The 21138-nt window shown below is 49.3% G+C and overlaps 1 protein-coding gene across 1 annotated transcript in view; it reads left to right on the forward strand.

The window, feature by feature from the left end:
- Window positions 1-21138, forward strand: part of STK10 (serine/threonine kinase 10) — a 46822-nt gene that overhangs the window by 3852 nt on the left and 21832 nt on the right. Inside the window, exon 2 of the mRNA XM_017822989.1 lies at window positions 7469-7633. Within this exon, the coding sequence (XP_017678478.1) occupies window positions 7469-7633 (165 nt within the window). The remainder of the gene's footprint in view (window positions 1-7468; window positions 7634-21138) is intronic.

Below are 21138 nucleotides of genomic sequence, written 5' to 3' on the forward strand. Positions count from 1 at the left end.
AAACGGCTCCTGAGAGATCCTGCTGAGCCCCGGGCCACAGCGAGTCACAAGCGTTTCTTTTCTGTTGTTGTTCTCCTTTCTTCTCTAAGATACGCTTAAAAAGCTGAATTTGGGTTGTCTGATCTGTTGTGGTGGTATTAGTGCTGTACATGCTACGGGCTAGAAATGTTGTTTTGAAATTTGGGTAATAAAAGACTAATTGTTGGATGTCGTGCAGCTGCCTTAGAAGCCTGGCTGTCACAGCAACGGAGGCACAAGAGTGTCCCTGTCACTTGCAGACCACTCTGCTTGTCACCCCAACCTGCTCTGGTTTTGCAGGGGTTGGCTCAAGTGACTCAGGTTCATCTCTGGTCTGTTTGATTCATGAGGGAGTAAGTTTAGATTTAGATACACAGAAGAAATTCTTCCTTGCGAGGGTGGTGAGGCCCTGGCACAGGTTGCCCAGAGAAACTGTGGCTGCCCCATCCCTGGAAGTGTTCAAGGCCAAGTTGGACGGGGCTCTGAGCAACCTCATCTAGTGGGAGCTTTCTCTGCCCATAGCAGGAGGTAGGAACTAGATGACCTTTAAGGTCCCTTCTAACCCAAACCACTCTGTGATTCTATGATTTAACTTGTAATTCCTGGAAAGGGTGTCACAGGGAGATGTTAATCTGCTGAGTTAACTTTCAAAAAAAAAAAAAGAAATGAGGAAGGAAAAAAAGGGGAGGGAGTTTAAGCAGATTGGCCACAAAAAAACCCCAAAGATCCAAAAACCCAAAACCCAACAGTAGGCTCAAATCATGGTCTTGTCCCTTAGAATAACTGAGGGGTTTTCTTAAAATATTTTAGCTGGGGAGGGAAGAGGAACAGGAAGGCACTGATCCTTTACTTAGAGAGCAGTGACCCAACAACATTAAACCTGGTTGAACTTTAAGTTTGATGTTCACTTTAAACTCAAAGAAACGTGTGATGCTCCATCCGTGCTGAAGTCCTGTGCTCTGCCAGGCCATGACTGTATTGGTGTGGCAGGGGAGAGGGATAGCTCTCCACGGCCTAAATATTTTGATAATTACTTCAGTGCCACAGCCTAGAACTTGGCAGTGCTGCTGATAGTGGGAGCTGTGGGCAACTGCATGGAGGAGGAAGCTTAGATGAAGGCTTTGAGCCTTTCACCCTCAAGCACGTGGCAATTGTTGTTCCTTAGAAAAATCCCTGCCCAGCACACGCCATGAGTTTTTAAATGTTTTTTTCTTGAGTGTCCATTTCCTTGGAAATAAAACTTCTTTTTCTCATCCGTGGGGTGCCGCTGTCTGTAAACCTTGGGTTCCCCTTGTAAGCCTCAGGTCAAGCACCCCCTCACTGCTGCAACCTGTGGTTGTGGGTCCCCAAGGGCTGTGCCCACCTGTGGTGGGTGGCTGTGCTGCCCTCCCATCCTCCAGGACTGCCAGCCTGGCTCAGCCTGAATCCAGAGTGAAAAGAAGAAGAGCAAAGGCACTTAGAAAAATATTCTTTAAAATAATGAATTATTTTAAATTAGGCAGTGGAGAGTTGTGGCATATGTGGGTGTGCCAGGGGTGAGTGCTGCCCTGGCACAGGGCTCAGGTCCTGGCTCACTGCTGGGCCTCAGCATCACTGCTGGAGCTGCTTTGCTCCCATTGAAGAGAGAAGAAGGCAGTGACCTTTAGGAGTCGTGTCAGTATGTGCCACCTTCAGGATGTGGAGTTGGAAGGGGCAGTGTGTCCCTTGTGAAGAGCAGAGAGATGGCACGAGTGCTGCTGGAGTTGGATTCACTGACTTTGTCTCTTGGCTGTAGCAAAGCACCTCAGTGCCACCCCCAGAATACCTGCCCTTCAAAACAGGATGCTCTTCCCATACAACACATGGAAACCTTCCTGATGTTTTCCCTTCCTGTGCAATTCCCTGACACCTACCCATCCTCATGCCCCTGTGGCTCATGTCTTTATTTGCTCAACCATAATGTCTGTGTGGTATTTGGGTAGGTGGCAGAGGCAGGGCAGGAAGCTGTGCCCCAGCAGGGCCAGCTGCTGTTGGTGCACCTCAGCTCTTGCATCTGTTGGCATCGAGGCTGCTCCTGCCCTGCGTTTCTCTCGTCACAGCTGTGGGCAAGTGCAGGCGGCTGCTGGGCCACCCTGGCAGCCCTGTGCTGTGGAGATAGTGAGGGGCTGATCAGTTTTTAATTCTTCTACCAGGGCCTTGTTTAGCTGATGCTTTTCTAGCACCGTGTGAAACGGCTGACAAACAGACAGACAGACATGAGTACTGTCACTGCCTGGCTAAGCTCCATTTCCTGGTTCTCAGGCATGGTAGCCGTCCAGCCACTCCTGCATTAGCCTCCTGTGGACCAAATTTGTTTCAGGAAGTTGCTAGGAAACTCATAATTGCTTGAATGCTTTTTTTTTCCCCCTATTTTTTTATTTTTTCAGTGTTGTGGCATTGGCTGAATTAAGACTGGCCCAGGAATGCTTCACTTGGAGCACCACACTCTTCCTGGGGACCAGTGATTTGAGGGATGTTTCATGCTTTCAAGTTTTAGATCTGTGTAGGCTGAAGATGTTGGATCTATGGGGATCTTTCCTCTCTTCAAACCTTGCTTGTTTATTTTCACACATCTCACTCACACCGGGACCACAAGGTCTGCTCAGCTTCCGTAGGTGGGTTACAATAGGGCATAGCAACCAGAAAGCCCCTTGCTGTGCCTCTGGGTCTGTGGCTGTTTGGGTGCAAGGTCTGAAGTATCACATGGAGCTTCTCTGCTTCTTGCCTAACGTCCTGCTGTGTGGGCTTGTTATCTCTCCCCCACTTCTGCTGGGCCTTTGCTGAGCTTTTAAGGCAAGAAAAAGTATATGTGCTGTTCCTTGGTCACACTTTTTTTGGCAGGTCTACATAGAAAACAAGTCCTCAGCCCGTAGCTTGAGCTCTCTTGTGATGTTGCTTTCCTTGCCTCTGGCTTGTAAAACCAAAGGAAGGCATTTCTGCTTTTTTAATTTTTTTTTTTTTTTTTAACTAACAGTTCTTGGCGTGTTGCACAAGCCACTTCCCCTTCCCCTGGCAGAAGTGTTGCCTCAGCTGCCAGAGCAGCAGCGCTGGTCCAGCCCAGTGCAGTCGGAGCCCTGCCCGACCCAGTGCCCGTGGGGGCTGCGGGACCAGGGCTGTGCCAGCCTCGCTGCTGCACTCCTGCCCATTTGTCACCAGCCACTCTTCTGGATGGCACCGAGGCCTGAATTCAGCATTTCAAACAAAACCCCAAGTAGGTTTCATTTATGATGACAAACTGAAGTGGCTCTAGGGGGCTTGTTGGGCATGGAACTCCTAGAATGGTTTGGGTTGGAAGGGATCTTAAAGATCATCTTGTTCCAACCTCCCTGCCATGGGCAGGGACACCTTCCACTAGACCAGGTTGCTCCAAGACCAATCCAACCTGGCCTTGAACACTTCCAGGGATGGGGCAGCCACAACTTCTCTGAGCAACCTGTGCCAGGGCCTCACCACCCTCACAGTAAGGAATTTCTTCCTAATATGTAATCTAAACCTACTCTCTGTCAGTTTGAAGCCATTCTCTCTTGTCCTGTCACTCCAGTTCCTGATGCAGAGTCCCTCTCCAGCTTCCTTATACCCCCTTCAGATACTGGAAGGGGCTCTGAGGTCTCCACACAACCTTCTCTTCTCCAGGCTGGGCAGCCCCAACTTTCTCAGCCTGTTTCCACAGGGGAGGCGTCTTCATTCCAGCTCCCATTGATTATTTGACAACAACGTGAGCACTGACTCAAGCCCGTCTATTGTGTGTTTGTTTATTGATGCAGAGAGCTCAGGCAAAGTTCATCAGAAGGCCATTGATCATTATGTAATCCCTGAGAAATACATAAGTGAGCAGTTGCTTGCATACAAAGACGCAACAGGAATACAGTACATTGGGGTGGGGCAGTCACAGCTATCAACCCCCAAATACAGCATCCAGTGAAAGCACCAGGCTCTTTACTCCTTGTTCTCTCAGTCAGCGATATCTGAAGGATCAGCTCTCCTGGCACAGAGACAGGGCTTCAAGGATGGAAAGAATCGCTCACGCCAAAAATATGGTGGGATGATATGGCAGACCAGCTTATAAAGGATCATCCCTTGGCTTGGGAAGATAGTGGGTGCAAGCAAGCCTAGATGAAGCAATCAGGGTGCTCTCTCAGTGGTAGTTCTCCTTTTTCTGTTACGAGAGTTTGCACAGGGTTTTCCTCTGCCTCACCTAGAAACTGGCTGTACTGAACGATCCAGCCTTCCGGTAATGTGTTCTTTAAAGGCTTAAAATAGTTCCTGTGTTTGTCACAATCTGGATTTCACAATAGCTGCCAGGGTGAGTCACAGGCAAAGGCCAAACAGCCGCTTCTGTCACCTGAACAGCCACCTCTCACCCCTTAAATCCATAAACTGAGCTGTGGTTTCTTTATGCCTCTGCCTTCTAGGAGTCATCCTACTCATCCCCTATTCTCTGGTATTCCCAGTGTGTTTGGCAGTAGCATGTCCAGTGCCTGTCTTGCTTCAGAGGACTTCAGCAAGATCCTTTGTGTTGTACCCTGCCTAGCTGCTGGCATGGCTTTCTGGAAGTGGTTTACTGGATAACTTTTATGTGACATGTTTTCTGTTGTGGAATGCACATTCCAGCCCTGTTCCTGCACAGACCTGTCACCATGGTCCAAGCACTGCGTTGATTTGCACAAAGGCTAGTGGTGGCTAGGAGGGCTTTTGGGGTTTTAAATGACTGTAATGGATCTCACTGTAGTTCAGCAGCACCTCCTGGGCACCATGCTGGCAGCTGTCTGCTCTAATTTTTTTTGGTGCTAATTACCACCCCAAGGACAAATTATCCATGGGATTAAAATGCCCAGGAGTGGAGGAGCTAAAAGATGGAACTGGATGCCTGCTTTAGACTGACCAACTGCAGTAGACTGGCATCAGTTTCTTGGAATCTCACCATCTGAGTGATTCTTTTGCTTCTGTCCACAAATTTCACTGGGAAAAATTGGAAATGCCGTAAATTCCTCAAGGGCTGCATGTTTGGTGGTGTTTTATCTGAGAACAGAACCTCTCCCCACATCTTCACCTTCTCCACATGAACTTGTGCTGAGGTGGTCACCCTGTAATTGGGCTGGTTTTTGCAGAAACAGTTTGCAGCCTGTTTTGGAAACCCCTGTCCCCCAGCCCAGCATCCACCCCCCCCGGATGCCTTAGCAAGCCCAGGAGGGGATGAGAGGTGGCTGCTGGGGTGGCTCCCCTGAGGTCTGCGGGTGAGAGTAGGTTGGTTCTGACCTCTCAGTGGGAGATGATGCCGTGGGGAGACTGGGACATGCTCTGCTCCTGGGTTTTTTCAGGTGCCTGTTGGGCCCCAGCATCCTGAAATGACTGGGCTGGCTGGGACCCTGCTGGTGGGAAGCGTGCGATGGCAGATCTCCAAGGGAAGCCCCACCTCTTCTCACAATATTTACTTCCCCTCCTTGGCCCTCTCCCAACACCCTAAGTGCAGAGCAAACACAGTGGGGCACTTTTTGCTCCCATTTGGAAGCTCTGTGCTTTTCCCTGTGCTTGCTCTGCTCTGCATCTCCTCCCCCTTCCAAGCCCTGCTCTGTGGGTGTCTGATGGCTTCTTGGTGAGAAACAAACCAACCTGAGCTAAAGAAACCCTCTAATTTCTTCTGAAGCCAGCATGAGCTGCTGTCTTGCATTTGGACAGCAAGTCCAAATGGAGATGGATTTGTCCCCTGTGGTAAGGACACAGCTGTGCTCCTGCCAACTCCTGCAAATGCAGCAAGTCTTCAAAACCCAGCAGAGACTCAAGGGTCCCTCATTTTCCTCCGTCTGTATGGTTTTCCCCGTATTTGCTCCTCCCCTCCCTGCCTTGCTCCTTGGTACACTGATACTCTCACCTAAGCTACGTAAAGCTGTTCAGTGGGGCTTGTGGTGTTTATACCAGGAATTAATCCTCCTGTAAGCTCCACGTAGGTTTTCCAAACACAGAGATGTAAACTACAGAGCGGTAAGAAAGGTCACAACCGGAGCTTGGCCAGCTCCTCCAGTGATTACATCCACAGCGGGACTTGCTCCCCTGGGGGAGAGGTAGCCTGGAGTGGGTGTGATGGAAAAAAATTGGGTGATAAACTGGAATCATGCCATGGGGGCTCTCCTGTCACAGTGGGAGCAGAGCAGGTGAGCTGTAGGGGTTTCTGCCCCTTAATCTGCTGATTCAATGCACTTCTGGGAATGCCAGGGTGCTCCTGAGTCAACAGCTGCTGTCTCACCCCCTCTCTCAGCGTGTGACACACCTCGTGGTGCAGCCCTGTGTGCAGACTGTCTCGCAAACACCCTCTTGGTGTTTTGTTGCAAACTTCTAATTGTCGCAACAATTTACATGAGTCGCATTTGCAAAATGCAAACTTGCCCTGGCAGTTTTGGGAGAAGTCAAGTTTTTGATGGTTTTCCAGTTATTTGGTGAATAAACCAATTAAAATGGAGGGAGAAGGTGGGAGAGCATGTGTTGTATTTTTCTTACTGTGCTCTGAAGAGCTCACTAATATGCCACACAGGGAATACTTGGCCAGTCCTGGGAGTTTAAATACACCCTTCTTGACGCTTTACCTGTGAAGATCCTGAAGTTTCCCTCATTTGTTACAGAGAACTGGCCTGCTGAGGAAGAGGAGTGCAGAGATGTTTGGGTGGTGCACAGCTGTACTGTGAATTCCACACAATCACAGAATGATTTAGGTTTGAAAAGACCTCCAAGATCATTGAGTCAAACATTTGACTGATCAGCAGCTTATCAACTAGACCAGAGCACTGAATGCCATGTCTAGTTGTTTCTTGAACACCTCCAGGGATGGTGACTCCACCACCTCCTTGGGCAGCCCCTTCAATGCCTGACAACCCTTTTTGTGAAGAAACTCTTCCTGATGTCCAATCTGAACCTCCCCTGGCACTGGTTGAGGCCATTTCCTCTCATCCTGCCACTAATTGCCTGGAAAAAAAGTCAGACCCCCACCTGGCTCCACCCTCCTGTCAGAGTGTTGTAAAGAGCAAGATCATCTTGGTTGGATTTACTTGGGACTTCTAGTAATTTATACTTTCACCTGTGATATTATCAGAGCGCTTCTATACTTCAAGGTTTTCTTGCTTCTTTCCCCCCCCCCCATTCTACAAACAACAGGACACATTGCCTTTTCTAAAAGCCTCTATCTCTCTGTGATGGGAGGTGGTGTGGGCATTGGAGACTGGCAGGAGGAAGGAGGATACTTTGGCCCTGATGCAGTATCCAGCCACCCTGTGACGCTGCGGGCAGGTTTAGGAAGCAGAAATGCATCTGCAAGTTTCCCTCCTTGTGTTATGGCCGGTGCCAGTCAAGCTGAGCGTGAATTGGAACAGCAGGAATTGTGCAAGTATTGTGTGTTCCTGGCTCTCCTTGCCTTTGTTGGACTGACATTGTTTTTGTCTTTCAGGCTAAAAACAAGGAAACTGGTGCTTTAGCAGCTGCCAAAGTCATTGAAACAAAGAGTGAAGATGAACTGGAGGATTACATGGTGGAGATTGAAATCCTGGCAACCTGTGATCACCGGCACATTGTCAAGCTGCTGGGAGCATTTTATTGGGATGGCAAGCTCTGGGTAAGAGGCTCTTACTGTGTGTGACGTGTACAGCTGCACAGTTCTCACTCTGCTGGGAGGAAATGGCTAATCTATGGTGAAGCACAACCTCTGGAGCAGCTTGAAGCATCAGTGTGAGTTGGAAATTACTCACAAGCTGTGCTCTACTCACTGTGTGATCAGGGCCTGGATTTTCCCCGTGTTCTTTGATGAGTAAACTGTCTTCTAACTAAAGCTGCTTGTAAGTAGCCAAGGGAGGGTCAAGAAATCTTCACAGTGAAACTGGAGTTGTGGTTTTTTCCACCATTTGGAGTTTGTAAAGGTAGAAAGTGCATCACTGATCTGTTTCCTGGTAGGAAACAGGGCATCTGTTCCCCTCTCAGTCCCTCTTATAAAACATTAGCTGGAAAGGTAACTCTTCTAACTGATTTTTTGGATTTGAGCTTTACTTCTGGCTCAGCATCTGTAATGCAGAGGCAGCTGAAAACAACAACTCTGTTTCCCATGGCTGTAGAGGCACAGGGACATAAAACGCAATCGAGTGGATTAGTGCAAAGGCTGGAACAGCAGGTTCCTGCAGCTCTTTCCCCTAGCCCGGCAGGTATATATAATATTTTTTATTTTCCCTGCCTGCTGTTTTCTGTGAGTCCCTGGCAGCAGAGGAAGGTGAGCGTGAAAGGCACCTTCCTGTGTGCTGCCATAGGAAAGGTGCAGCCCAGGAGAGGGTGAGGGCATGAACCATTGTATGCTTAAATAACTGTGTGCATGAAGGTGTGCCTGTGTCAGGATAGTGGAAATCAGGTGAAAATGAGGATTTCCAAACCCATCTCCTGTGCCAGTTCATCTGCTTCTACTTATAACTGCAGGCAAGTCAGGAGAGTGTCAAAGGGTACGTTCAGCAGCTCTGTTACTTTTTCCTTCCTCTTTTTAATATTCCATGTAACTTTGTGGCCTCCCTGAGTCATTTTAGTAGAGATAAAAAAAGTTCTCAGCTTTTGGGACTTGCACTTGTGTGAACTGAGCTGTCGGAGCCGTCGGTCCCTGGTTGTGGTGCCAAGGGCTGAGCTGGGATAATGCAATCCATGTCTAGTTCATTCCTCGGTTAAGCAATGCAGGAGAGGGACTTTTGTTGGGCAACGTGTGTTTAGTCAGCAAGCTCCTTTTGCAATGTCAGCATGTGTTGGTGACCCTTCTTATTTAAAAATCCGTGGATATAGCCCCCAAGTTCTCTTTGACACCCCACTTGGAGGGCTGCAGTGCCAGCGTGGAGCATTTCTGTTCTGTGTCTTCTTGACTCAAGGGAGCTGGGCACAAGTTGTCCAGTTGGTATTTGGACAGCTGCTAATGGTGATGCTGAGCCCTGGCTATGTTAAAGAACAAAGTCAATATGTACCCTTCTAAGGAAGTGAAAGGCAAACATCCCTCCTAGGAGGGGACTCAGGATTTGGATGGATTGCAACTGCAGCCGAACTAATCTCGGCAAAATGAAAAAGGCAAACACACGCTGAGCTTGGGTAAGACATGAGGCTGGTTTATAGTCGACCCTATTCGGCTGATTTCACCTCCCTGCTCTGTGGCTGGTCTGCCTGAATCTTACACACTGGCCTTGTTCGTTCTCTAAAATGTGAACCCCCTCCCCTTTCCCCTTCCACCTCCTCCCTGCAATAGGAAGCTTTGCCTTCCTTCCTGTAGGGAAAATGGATTGCAGAGCTCCTCGGCTCTGCCTTTGTCCAAGAAGTGCTTTGTAATGTCATATGCTTGCCGACCTACTAAAATTAAACAGCCTCTTTGAAACTCCTGGAACAAGAGCCTCCTGTATGAGGCTCTCCCGCGAGGGCACGTTACAGCCCCGGCCATTGTTCTGGGAGGAGGATCATTCTCTTTATTTAATTATTTGAGTAGCATTTGCATTTCATTGCTCAGGCTGTTTTTATTAATGCTCTAGTGTTTTACTGGCTTGGAGGGAAGTAAATAAGCCAGGCTGTTATACTTCTGGAAGGCTTTTAGTCACTACCAGGTTTTCCCTGAAGTCAAAGGCTTCCGCTTCTTGGTCACCAGTGCTGCTGGGGAAAATTTGCATCCAAATATAAATACCAGCTTTCATTGTTCTGTCCATATCCCATCCCCATTTCTGTCTGTGCAGTTGTTTAAACCAGCATTTTCCTGGACCATTTGCATGATGGGTGCATGGACTCTGCTGTGCTCCTGGCTCCAAGTGGCTTTGGGTAGAACCTCTGGGGATGCCTGTCTAGTCAGCAATTCACTGTGGTTTCCTTGTCCTTGCAGCCCAGTGTGGAAAGAGAATGTTCAAAGTGAGAAAGGGACAGGAATGGGAGCACACAGACAGGCTGGCAAGAGGTGCAGATGTGCCCAACCTTCCTGAATGGCAGTGGCTCTTTGGCTCTTGAATAATTTACAGCTTGGTCTGTGCCACAAACAGTCTCAGCTGCTGATGCTGAGAGGGGTTCTTGTTAAATCGGTCTGACTGTTCTCTGACTCTTGAAGTAACAAGGAAATATGTTAGGAAACCTGGGCTTCATGGTGGTTGCTTCTGCAGAAGCTTCTTTGTCCCCCTGAGAAGCTTTAGGTCCCCGTGGCTTCTCTTGCCAGGGTCTGGCTTTGCCCTTCAGTAGCCAGGAGGTGACATAAAATATTTATGAAGGAAAAGATCTTTCTGTGCAAAGGGAAGTGGCTTATCCTACAGCAGCTGCTTTGAAATCCATAGCACTGGAATGAAAGCAAACCCAGCAAATTCCTCTGGCTTTTATACCAGGTAAAACACCTTCACGTGATTGGCATCAAGCTGAAGGAGGAGAACCCCAGTTCTTGTGTGGCGCAGAGTAAAACCCACTGTGAGCCACAGTCAAGGGCTTGGAGGACCCCAGTTAGTCCCCAGGAATATAACTGGTGGAATGGCAGCGTCCAGCATGAGCTTCCTTGGCATATAAATACACTGCAGAGAGGCTGTGCCCTCACCAAAAGCTGTTATCTTGTTCCATTCCCCCTCTATCTTCTTTTCTTTGCTTGTGGCAGAGGCTAAGAAGTCTTGTGCTGGCTGAAAACAGCCCAGGGAGGCTGCAAAACTGCTGTGGTGGGAGCTTTCATGATTTTATTTTTATTACAAGCCCTGTGGCATTTGATGTTCTTTTGCATAAATACCAGCTGCTGGAAATGGGGGCACCAAATGGAAGCTGAGAATTTCATACTACTAAAAAAAAAAAATAAAAAAAAAAAAATAAAAATCTGTTTTGAGTCCTTGTGGCTGGGACACATTTTGAAGTCTCTTTTCCTGAAGTGTGATGTAGGACTTGGAAACACAAAAGCAAATCCCCCTCACCCAATATAACACAGCTTTAAAAATGGACTTGTTGAAGCTATTTGTGACTGAGGAATGGGACTGACACCTGGGTTTGTTTGCTTGGAATCAACGGTGCTGAATTTGCACTGATAATTATAAGTACATGGGAAAGAAAAACAACAGCTCTTGTGTCCCTCTTGAGGGCTGCGTGTTTGGGTATTTTTTCCTCTTCCAAAACAACAAAAAAAGATTGAAGCCTCAAAGGAAGGGAGGAACTTTTGATCTCCTGCTTCTGAATACCTCTGCTGTTTCCAAGTGTCTCCTCCCGCAGACAGAGGAGTGATAAGGTGACCAGTGAGGAGAGTCTTGTTTGGTGTGATGAACGTTCATGCTGGAAATCTCTGCTCCCAGGGGATGGTGACTGATAGCACAGGATGGCAGCTGATCCACAGAGCAGGGCAGGAAACCCAGGATCCTTCCTACAGGAACCTGTCAAGATGCTCCAGCATTGAGTCTGCAGGATTCTCTGGAAATGAGTTGAAATGCCATTTGGCCCCAGGGATTTAACCACAGGACTCTGACAGTGGTGGTGCAGCCTTTCTAGCAAAGCACCAGGGAATTCTTTCCCCCTCCCTCCTTTTCTATAACCCACGGTTGCTATAGCAAACGGATTTTTGAATAAACAGAAGTTTCCTGGAGATCAAAGCAAAAATCGCTGTACTGTGCAGGTAACCCTGCCTTGCCAGAGCATTTTGGAAATAGCAAATTTAATCAGCTTAGAGTTTCCTTTCCCTGGCCCACTGTGTGGGTATGTAACTCATACAGCTGGCAGATAGACACCAGCTTTGTACTAGTCTTTGTACTTGCCTTAAAAGTCTTTTGCATTTTCTGTGGGCAGGCCCTGACCTGTTTAGCCAGGGACTTTTTGGATTGGTCCCCCTTTGATATGGATGTTGACTGGAGATTTGGGCATTCCTGAAAATCCTGTAGCATAAATAAATGTTCATTATCCCATGCACTAGACTGCTGGGCTATGTAAAGCATCTGCAGCTTTTAATTCTCTTAAGTTGGAAATACCTTTTCTTTAAAACAAACAGAAAAGTGAGCTGATAACAGTGTCAGATTCTCTACAGTTTTCCTTAGCAAAGGGGGGTTATTACAACTTGCAGGGATGTCTTGCAGGGTCAGCAGCCTAAGCCTGGCTGGATGCCTGCAGGATCCTGTTTGCATGAATACTGGACCAGACCAGGGCTCTCCAGGCTGCTCAGTCCTCTGTCCCCAAGGAATCTAATGGTGATTCGTGTCCCTTTAAAACTTCACTTGGCAGGAGAGCTGCAGTCTGAACTGGCCCTTCCTACTTGGCCTTGTTCTCCTGAAGCTTTGTACAAAACTTCCCCCCAAAGCGCTTGAACAGTTGTTTGCAGCTCGCGAGAGTCGAACTGCACGTTGTGCTGGAGCGTAGCAGAGACCCAGAAAAACGTGATCCCAAACTTTGTTAAACAGCTTGACGGTGTCCTAGAGGAACAACCCTTTCCTTTCTCTTCCTCCTTCCTCCAGCTGCAGAAATGTAAATCCCTTCCAGATATAGCTGTGCCCTGAGACACCCCGTGCAGGGCTGCTGGCTGGGCTGTGCTCCGGTTCCCGTGAGCTGCTGCAGGATAAGCCCCACTGGGCAAACCAGTGTGGGGGTGGTGTTTGCTGGACTGGTTTCTAAATTCCTGCCAGTCCAGAATTTGGGCAGAATGGCAAAACATCCCCAGTAACTTCTGCAGGGTGGGTAGGCGAGGAGCAGATGTGGGCAGACATCTGTATGCATCGGGATAGGGCATTGCTTGGCCCTGGAGGCTTGCAGTGCAGCAAGGATATCACAGTGTCCTCTCCTTGTCCTTAGGATCAGCTAGAAGCACATCATCAGGGCCAGAGCTGGAAACTGGAAAAAGTGATGTAGCCCAGTAGTTTTTTTGACACTTCCCTGGCTTGCCAGGGTCAAGCAATTTGCTGTTCAGAGTAGCAGAGTATCAGAATTGGTGAAATGGGTGATCACTTCTGCTCTGACAGACTGTCTTTGCCAGCTGGGATGTTGCAGAGGGCATGTCTGAGTGGCATCTTCCTTACCTCCTCTCCCTGCCACCTGCTGTCTGTCTGTGGAGCAGTAAGACTTCCTTCTGCCTCACTGTTCCACAGACTGTTGCCTTCCCAAAGACATGGAGGTCCAAGTCTTCTTCTGCTGGAAAGCTGGGCAGCAAGTTCTGTGAGACTGACATATATACTCCATCCTGTGAACGTGAGCTTTAGCATTCACACTCCTGGCTAGTCACTGTAAATCCTGTTCTGGGTAAAACTGGGGGTTTCCCTTAAAGCAGGGTTGGAAACTGAGTGATTTTTAACCACCACCAAGAATGACTTATGCAGCAGGCAGATTACCATAACCCAACTGAGTTCAAGAGTGCTTCCACAGGTAGCAACATGACAACCCAAACTAGAATAGAAGCCTTTGTCTGCCACCCTTTATACAGGATAACATTGCATGAAAAGGTTATTGAAACAATAATATTGCCTGTGATTACACAGTCTTGTCATCTGAACACCATGGAATGCTTTATAAAAGAGACCTGGTGTCATTATCCCAGCTACAAGAGTGGAGACACAGACAAGAATTTGCCTAAAGTTTACCCAGGAGCCTTGGGAATTAGTCTTATGTGCTGAATCACAGTCCAGGGCTATAACCATGAGGCCATAGTTCTATGTAAAGAAAGCAGCAGACAAGAAACCTGTAGGCAAATCAGTTTTCAAAGCACTTGAAAACTTTGTTTAGAACTGAATCGCAATAAGCCACATTCCCACTTGGCTGGCTCTCCAGGGGAAATGCTAAGGAACAATGTTTGCATATAAGCGAATATTTATGAACTACCTGTGTATGGGAGACAGTGCCTTGAAACCTAGTTTCAGCCTAAGCCCTGAAACAAGGGATAGCTTGCAGGTTTAGACTTCTTTATTTCAGATATAGCCTGAAAGTTGTCATTTGGGAGGGAGGGAAGGATGTCTTTTTGCAGACCTTATGGCTTGGGGTGCTTTCTATTGACTTCAAAGCCCTCACTGAAACAGTTAAATAGCAGTACTCATCTTGTGTGAGGGATCAAGGCACCTTGTGTGTGAATTTGGGATGGTTAGGACAAATAGTTGTTTCTAGGGAGATGCCAGGCAGGAGTGGAAAACTTGTAAAGTCTTTTGCCACCCCTGCCATGAGTTGTCCTCCTGGCCAGGCGAGGCTCTGGGGCTGTGTTGGAACTGCTGACTGTTAAAAAAAGATGTCAGGATTCTTGTCCTGGGTCAAACTCCAGCTCTCACAGCGAGCTTTGCCCTTCTGAAATGCATCATCTATTTTAAGTTGCTGACACAAACTTAGGGCACTTGAGGTTGGTGAATCTTTCCACTGAAGAAGTAACTTGTTCCTTTTAGCTATTTGTATTTGAAATTATTTTCTGAGTTCTGCTTCCCACCCGGTAACAAACGCTCTTCATGAACTGAGTGGCCTCTAAATGCTGATTAAGTTGGTGAGAGAAGGGCATCCCAGTGACAGCCCTCCAAGCAGCAAAGCCTTTACCCCGTGCCTGGGAAGAGAGCCATGGCCTGGGTGTTTTTTCTGGTTTCTATGGCAAAGAGCAGCTCTGGCCTTCGTCCCTCTGTCCCTGCTCTGCAGAGCACGACTTTGGGAGCCCAGAGTGCTTGGAGCCAGTTGTGGTCTGATCCCTGAAGGGGGGGCTCATGAAGAAGTCCATGTGTGTTGCAATTAACCCTTCCTGCAGCACTCAGTATCCCAGGTACCCTGGGTACAGCCATGCCAACCCTCTCTCCTCTGCACCCCAGAGCTGTTTGTGTTCGCTGGCCACGGGTAGTTTTGGATTCTGGATTTCTGGGATGCTGAAAGTCAGGATGCTGAATTCAAGGAGGTTGGATAGCAGCCCTTGTCAAAAGGAACTCAATGCCTTGTGTAGTCCTAGCAAGGGGAAAGATGCTTTTTGCAACATCAAAACCATTTAGTTAAACTGAAAGGAGTTTTAATTTGTTCTGCCAGAATTTCAGTAGTAATGGGAATATTTCTGCCAACTGTTGGAAGTAGTTCAAGGAAATATTTTGTCATCTCAGAATGATTTAGATGTGAGGAACTCGTCCCCTAAGATCAGCAGGGAGCTCTGCATTTCACAAGGAATATGCAGTGCTATCTGACTTTGCTCTCCATGAAGTTTTCCTGCTCTGAAACTCTATAAGCCTTGGGTTCCTTACTTGCTGCCCTGCATCTTCTTTCCTTCCCTCACTCCTTATGGGGGCCAGACTTTTTTTATTTCAAATATTTTTCTCTGTAGGTTATTTTGTTCAGAAAAGGGGGCAGAAAGGTTTATTATATTTAAAGTCTCTGAATAGTGTCCTTGTTTGTAAGGGGGAAATTGGCAAGCCTGGAGCACTCTCTTACAGAAAGCTAATTATTTCGCTTCCACCTACAGCATACTTGCCATGTCAGGCAAGCTTTTGACATTTGTGCTGCTCTGTGGCAGCAAAGAGGCTTCTGGTGGCTTCTGTATTGTTTTATGTGCTCTCTAGTGTGTGCTGAGGGCTGGCTGGAGGGGAGCATGGAGCTGGTGGTACTTGCAGATACTTGAGTGTTTGTCCCCTTTTGTGTTGGTGGCACAGTGGCCTCGTGGGGCTCTAGGAATGAGATCAGGAAGGATGTTGTGTGTCCTCGGTGTGTAACAGGCTGCTTTCATGTCTTGCCCTGTCTTCAGCCCCCAGCAAACAGCTGGAGCAACTCAGCCTTGCTTTGAATCAGCCCATCTGGCCTATGAGCTACATTAGTGTAATCTGCTCCCCATTTTCTTACAGCCCTTTGGCATGTGTTGGGTGAAAAGCATTGGGCAGGAGGCTGGTGGGGAAAGTGCCAAGTTAAGTGGGTGTAGGAATGTGAGCCACCTCCTCCCTCCGCTCCATAATGTAAACTTAATCCTTGGACTTCAGTCGGAGCAGGGCAGGCTGGCTGAGATAACGGGGAGACTCAACACACTTGCAAACAGAACTGAACTGGTCAGCACAGCCCTTGATTTTAAAGGAGGGAGTGGATCTGACCAAATGGCATTTAAAAGCCAAGGTGGTGCTCCACAAAACCAGCCCCTGTGGTTCTGCACACCCCTGTGCTATGAGGGGAAGAGGGGAGCTGCTCCTGGAAGATCTGGTGTTGCTTGTCCTGCCTCCTCTTGCAGCAGACAGGACAGTATAGCTTTGCTGTTAACCACCAGAACTTGGGTTTGATGTCACACAGATGGGGTCAAGGACATGCCCCTTAGCCCTGACTAAACATGGCTTCTGTGCCTAAATATATCTCCGTGTTCTTTCCACCAGGGATGAACAGCTCTGTCCTCTGGCCTTTGTGTCACTCAGAAGCTGAAGGCTAGTCTTCAGTCCTGAGAGGCAGAAATGTGTCTAAAGCTTTTGCTGGAGCCATGAGGATGCTCAACCCATCAGCCTAAGGGACATAATGGGCTTGGAGGGACAGAAGATGGAGCCAAGTGGCTCTTCACTCCATGCTCACATGTTTGGAGCATTGGGTGCTGGTGAAAGCCCAAACAGATAAGTAGGGCTGGATATGAGCTGTTCATGGGGAGAGTGCCTGGCCTGCTCATGTGTCTGGGCCATAGCTGGGCTGTGGAGATGGTGCTGGCATCTCAGGGCACATATGGATGTTGTCTGTGTCCCAGGTGGCCACTCTGTGTGCAGGATTGGCCTCTGGCACAAAGTGATCTCAGGATGGGGTTTGAGGTCTGTATCCATCATTTACATGGGCAGGTTTAGGGCAAATGACCATCTATGTTCTTTGTGCTATGCTTTGTATTTGCTGCAGCCAGTGTTGCTGGACCAGGGTCGTCCCCTCCACGTGATTTGTGCAGATCTTGGCCCCTGCTCCAGGTGCTCCTGACCTTGTCGGAGTCCTCTCAGTGCTATGGTAACGTTCAGTTTGAGCACAGAGACAGCTGTTGCCTCTGTCCTTTATTTTCCATGGCATCTATATTATGGGGCTTAGCAGTAGTGTGGAAAGGCCACCAGCAAGCTGATGGGTGACATTCATCCTGAAGAACTGGATGGGAAAGCAGGAATTCAGTAGCCAATGAACCACCATTGTGGGTATTGGTCAGGAAACTTTCTGCAGTGCTAAAACCAGGACTGAGGGGCTGTAGGAAGATGCTTTCCTGGACTTGCTCAGTCTCCTCTGCCTCTGAGTCAAGACCAAAAGCCCTAGAGACCGTCTGGGCTCTCAGCTTCCCACTGCTCCTGCAGGGCTCGGGAAGGAGCTTGTCTCGCCCGTGGTGTGTGATCTAAATGCTGGGAGGAGAGACCTGCCTTGCAGTGACTCCTTTGTTGCAGATGAGGAGGTCTAGACCATTTCCTCCCGCTTCTCCTGCCTTGCCCCTAACACCTGCAAGGCCAGATGAGTCATCCTATGCTATAGGTGCCATGGTGCTGGTGTGGGCTGTGTGAGGGGCCTCCAGGAAACCCAGTCCTGCTCTGGCCTCGGTACACTGAAGGGAGACTCTGTGCCCATGCCAAAGCCAGGAAATATTTTGGGTGGGTTTGGGCAGTGCACACAGGAGGTCTGTTCTCAAGTGAGGCTCCTCCTGCACTGCCAGGGAGGGGTGTGAAGTCTTCTGCCTGTGTTTGCTCCACAGGGGTAGAGGAGCAGGAGGAAGGCACCAGGCTGGGGCTCCTTTCTGGCAGAGGAAGGGCAGTACCGGGTTTCGTGGCCAAAGCCTTCACCCTCAGCAGCTGTTGTGCAGGGACCTCAATGTCCTCTGCCTCTGTGGGGCTGGGGGCTCTATGAGAGGGACCAACCTGTTCCTGCCTGGCTGCAGGGGCAGCAGCAGGGGCTGACTGAGCCAGGGGAGGGCTCTGAAGCCGCAGAGGCAGCGGCTGTTACTCAATATGTTCATCTGTTGAAATCCAGGCGGGGGTATGTGCTCTGTGGTTTTCACCCGAGGTGATGCTGCCTATGTGGTGCTGCCTTGGTGGCTTTCTCGCCTCCCAGCCACCAGTTTTGCTGCAGCAGAAGGAGGATCCAGACTTCTCCCTTTGGGCAATCCCCTTATGGAAAAGCTGCCTCTGCTTGCTAAAAAGCAGCTTTGTAAAATTCACTGTAAGGGGGTTTCTTTTCCCCTTCCCTCCCATGCCCTAGCATGAGCAAGGTCAGCATGGCAGCATCTGAGCCCCTCCTGTCGTAGGGCTGAGTAAGCTGGTGGCTCCTACGTGAGGAGGCTTTGGAAGCAGCGTCCATCGGCTGGATAAGCTGGGAGGAAGGGTGGGCTTCAGCTCACAGCATTGCTGACTCAGCACATCGACCAGCACGCAGGGTGACTGCAGTGACAGGCAGTGTGGGGAATGCACAGCACCTGGAGCATGGAGGTTTTGTAGGTGGGAATCTCTGTAGTGGGAGTCTCTGTAACTGTTCTGCGCCGCCCTCCCCACCCACCCTCACACTGGGGCAGCTCATATCTCTCTGCAGCACCAGGACAGCTGGAGGCAGCCAGGCTCTGGTTCTTTCTCTTTTCCCTTTCACTTTGTTGCATTTCTGCTGAATGCAGAGGGTTCCTGTCCCCCACCCCCCTGCCTCTGGATCACGGGAGCTGTTGTTTTTGTTGCATTTCTTCTGCTTTTCCCGTAAGTGGGTGGGCGATGCCAGGAAAGCCCTGCTCTCCCTGCTGCGGAACCAACACAGGCACATCTGCCCTGCCTCCTTCCTCCTGCCTCTTCCTCCCAGCTCTGCTCATGGGGGACAGCCCAGGGACCCACTGTGATCCCATGCAATGACAGCACCACACGAAGCAGGATTTAATTCTGATGGTGAGCGTGGCTGGGGCCATCTGTGACACACCTCGCTCCTTCTCCATTCTGGAGAACGTCAAGATGGAAATTGCTGCTAATAGCAGCAACCACCCTGGGATCTTTGTGCCAAGTTGACCTCCTGGAGAAAGGGAAGATGGAACAGGTGTGATGGCAGGCAAGGAGGGAACCTGAGAGCATTTCCTTCACCGGCTCACTTCATAAATGGAGCACAGTTTGCTTTACCAAATTTACTTTTCTTATCTCCCCAGCACCTCTTCGCCAACACAAGGCAGGAGAGCTAGTGGCTGTGCTGGAGGGTGCTTCCTGCTGTGGGTGACAAGGACACCTCTGAGTTGCCCCAAAAACGTGGCAGAGCCACGAGGCTGCACGTGGGTGACAGCAGCAGCCACAGCAGCAGGATGCTGCGGGTTACCTTCTCCCCAGTGGCGGGCAGCTGCTTCAACAAACAAAATGAAACCCTCTGCTGCAGATTAGGAGAGGAAATTGCTGAAGTACTTCAGTTTTAAAGCAGTTCCTTGGCCAGGCACGGTGGATCTGGGGGCAGGTGGATCCTGGGGGCCCTGATGCCCAGGGCTGGGTGGGAAGGGTGGGTGGTTACAGTGCTTGGCACAGTGTGCACACTCAGTGCTGAGTGCTCTGGAACACCACTGTGACCCCAAAGTGATTGGGTTCTTAAACATGCAACTGCACAAGCAGCAAAGTCACAGGAAAAGCCTGCAGGCACACGTCACCTCCAGTGACTTGGGAGCAACTGGGCTGCCAGCCAAGGGCTCCTCTGTCCTAAGGGGACCTGGTGGCCTCCCTGCACTCCGTGGGAAATGCCTGGCTGCCCAAGGCTGCCACCCCCGAGATGAGCTGCCCCCAGCTTTCCCAGCTGATGGCTTTTGTTTTCCACTCCCCTCTCCCTTTCTGACTAGAAGAGGCATTTCTCCAGCACTGCTGAGGGAAGGGTTCATGGGCCCCTGCCCTCTGACATGCCAATGGGGTGAGTAAGAGCTGGGCTGAGGGTGCGTCCTCTCCTCTTAATTGGGTTTCAATTGCAAACCCTGTTCAGGGACATAAGCTGTTCCACCCTTGGCGACTGTGCATTGTTTGGTAAAATTATCTTTCAAGATAAGCCTTTTGTATTTTTTTTTTTTTAGTGTTATAGGAGGGTCCAGGAGTTCAAACACACCCAAAAGGCAGGACCAGTCCTGCCCAGGGTGGGAGGAGCAAGCAGGGTCTGGGTCCCACCTGAGAGGACCTTGGTACCTGGGCAGGAGACACTGCTCCTGGTTTGTCAGACCCAGATAATGCGCTGGGCTCTGATCCATCCTAGGTTTATTGTCTAGGTTGGTGTCCCTCTGGTCCTCAGGTGAAAGTACTGGAGGAATTCTCCTGGCACAGTGCCCAATCTGCTCTCTTAAGGTGTTAAGTCATATAATACTTTTTTGTAACATGTAGTGCTCCCTTACTCTGGTACAACTTGAAGACCTGTGCCTTTAAGAGCACTTCATTTAAGCCATAGCTGTTTCATACATATGTATGTACATTTATTCTCCTGGGCAACCCCAGGCTCACTGGACTTCACTTCCTCTCCTCCCAGGCAGTCACTTATTACTTAAGCAGCCCAGGAAAGTCCCCCTCGCATGCCCTGCTCCCACTTGGGCTTACCAAAATGTTCCCAGATCCTGCTGTGCCTAAAGGCAGGATTAGGATGAGCCATGGGAAAAATCAAGGTCACCCACAAACTCTTTAACTTGAGTGGACTTTCAGATTTAAGTTTAAATTTAATTTTGACCATTGCAAAAGTTTCTTGAAAGGGAAAGATTTTGTGGCTTCTGCATGCAGACCTCTTCATTTGTGCTGTTTCATTAAAGGTATAGGAGAAAAGGCACAAAGGTTCTGAGAGGTAGTGAGAGTAGGTTCTTTTCTCTATCTACAAACCAGCTGCCCAAATCTGCTCCTGTGCAGCTAGAGCATCCCCATGGAGTTCCTTGGCCGTGGTGTCAGAGCTGGGGGCTCTGTCTATGTGCCTGCAGCTGTCAGTTGGTCATGTTGCTCAGATAGCTCAGAGATGGAGTGAATTTTGGTGTGGTTGTAACTGCCTACGGACTGAAAACTAAAATGTTGATAGTGTGTAATCCCTGGGATTTGTAAGAGCTTTGATGTGGCAGCAGGAGGGAGAGCTCCTGTTGTTGCTGCATGTCCCACCAGCAGCCCGGCGCAGCAGAGGGGCTGGGCAGCCTTTGGCGAGGAAGTCCCTGGATTTCTTGTGTGGAGGAAATCATTATAAACAGGATGTTTGCTCCAGCCCCATTCCAGGCTGCTCGCTGTAGACCTCTCAAGGGGTGCTGGACCCCAA

Source organism: Lepidothrix coronata, unplaced genomic scaffold (assembly GCF_001604755.1).
Source record: "Lepidothrix coronata isolate B3197 unplaced genomic scaffold, Lepidothrix_coronata-1.0 Scaffold100, whole genome shotgun sequence".
Lineage (NCBI taxonomy): Eukaryota > Metazoa > Chordata > Aves > Passeriformes > Pipridae > Lepidothrix > Lepidothrix coronata.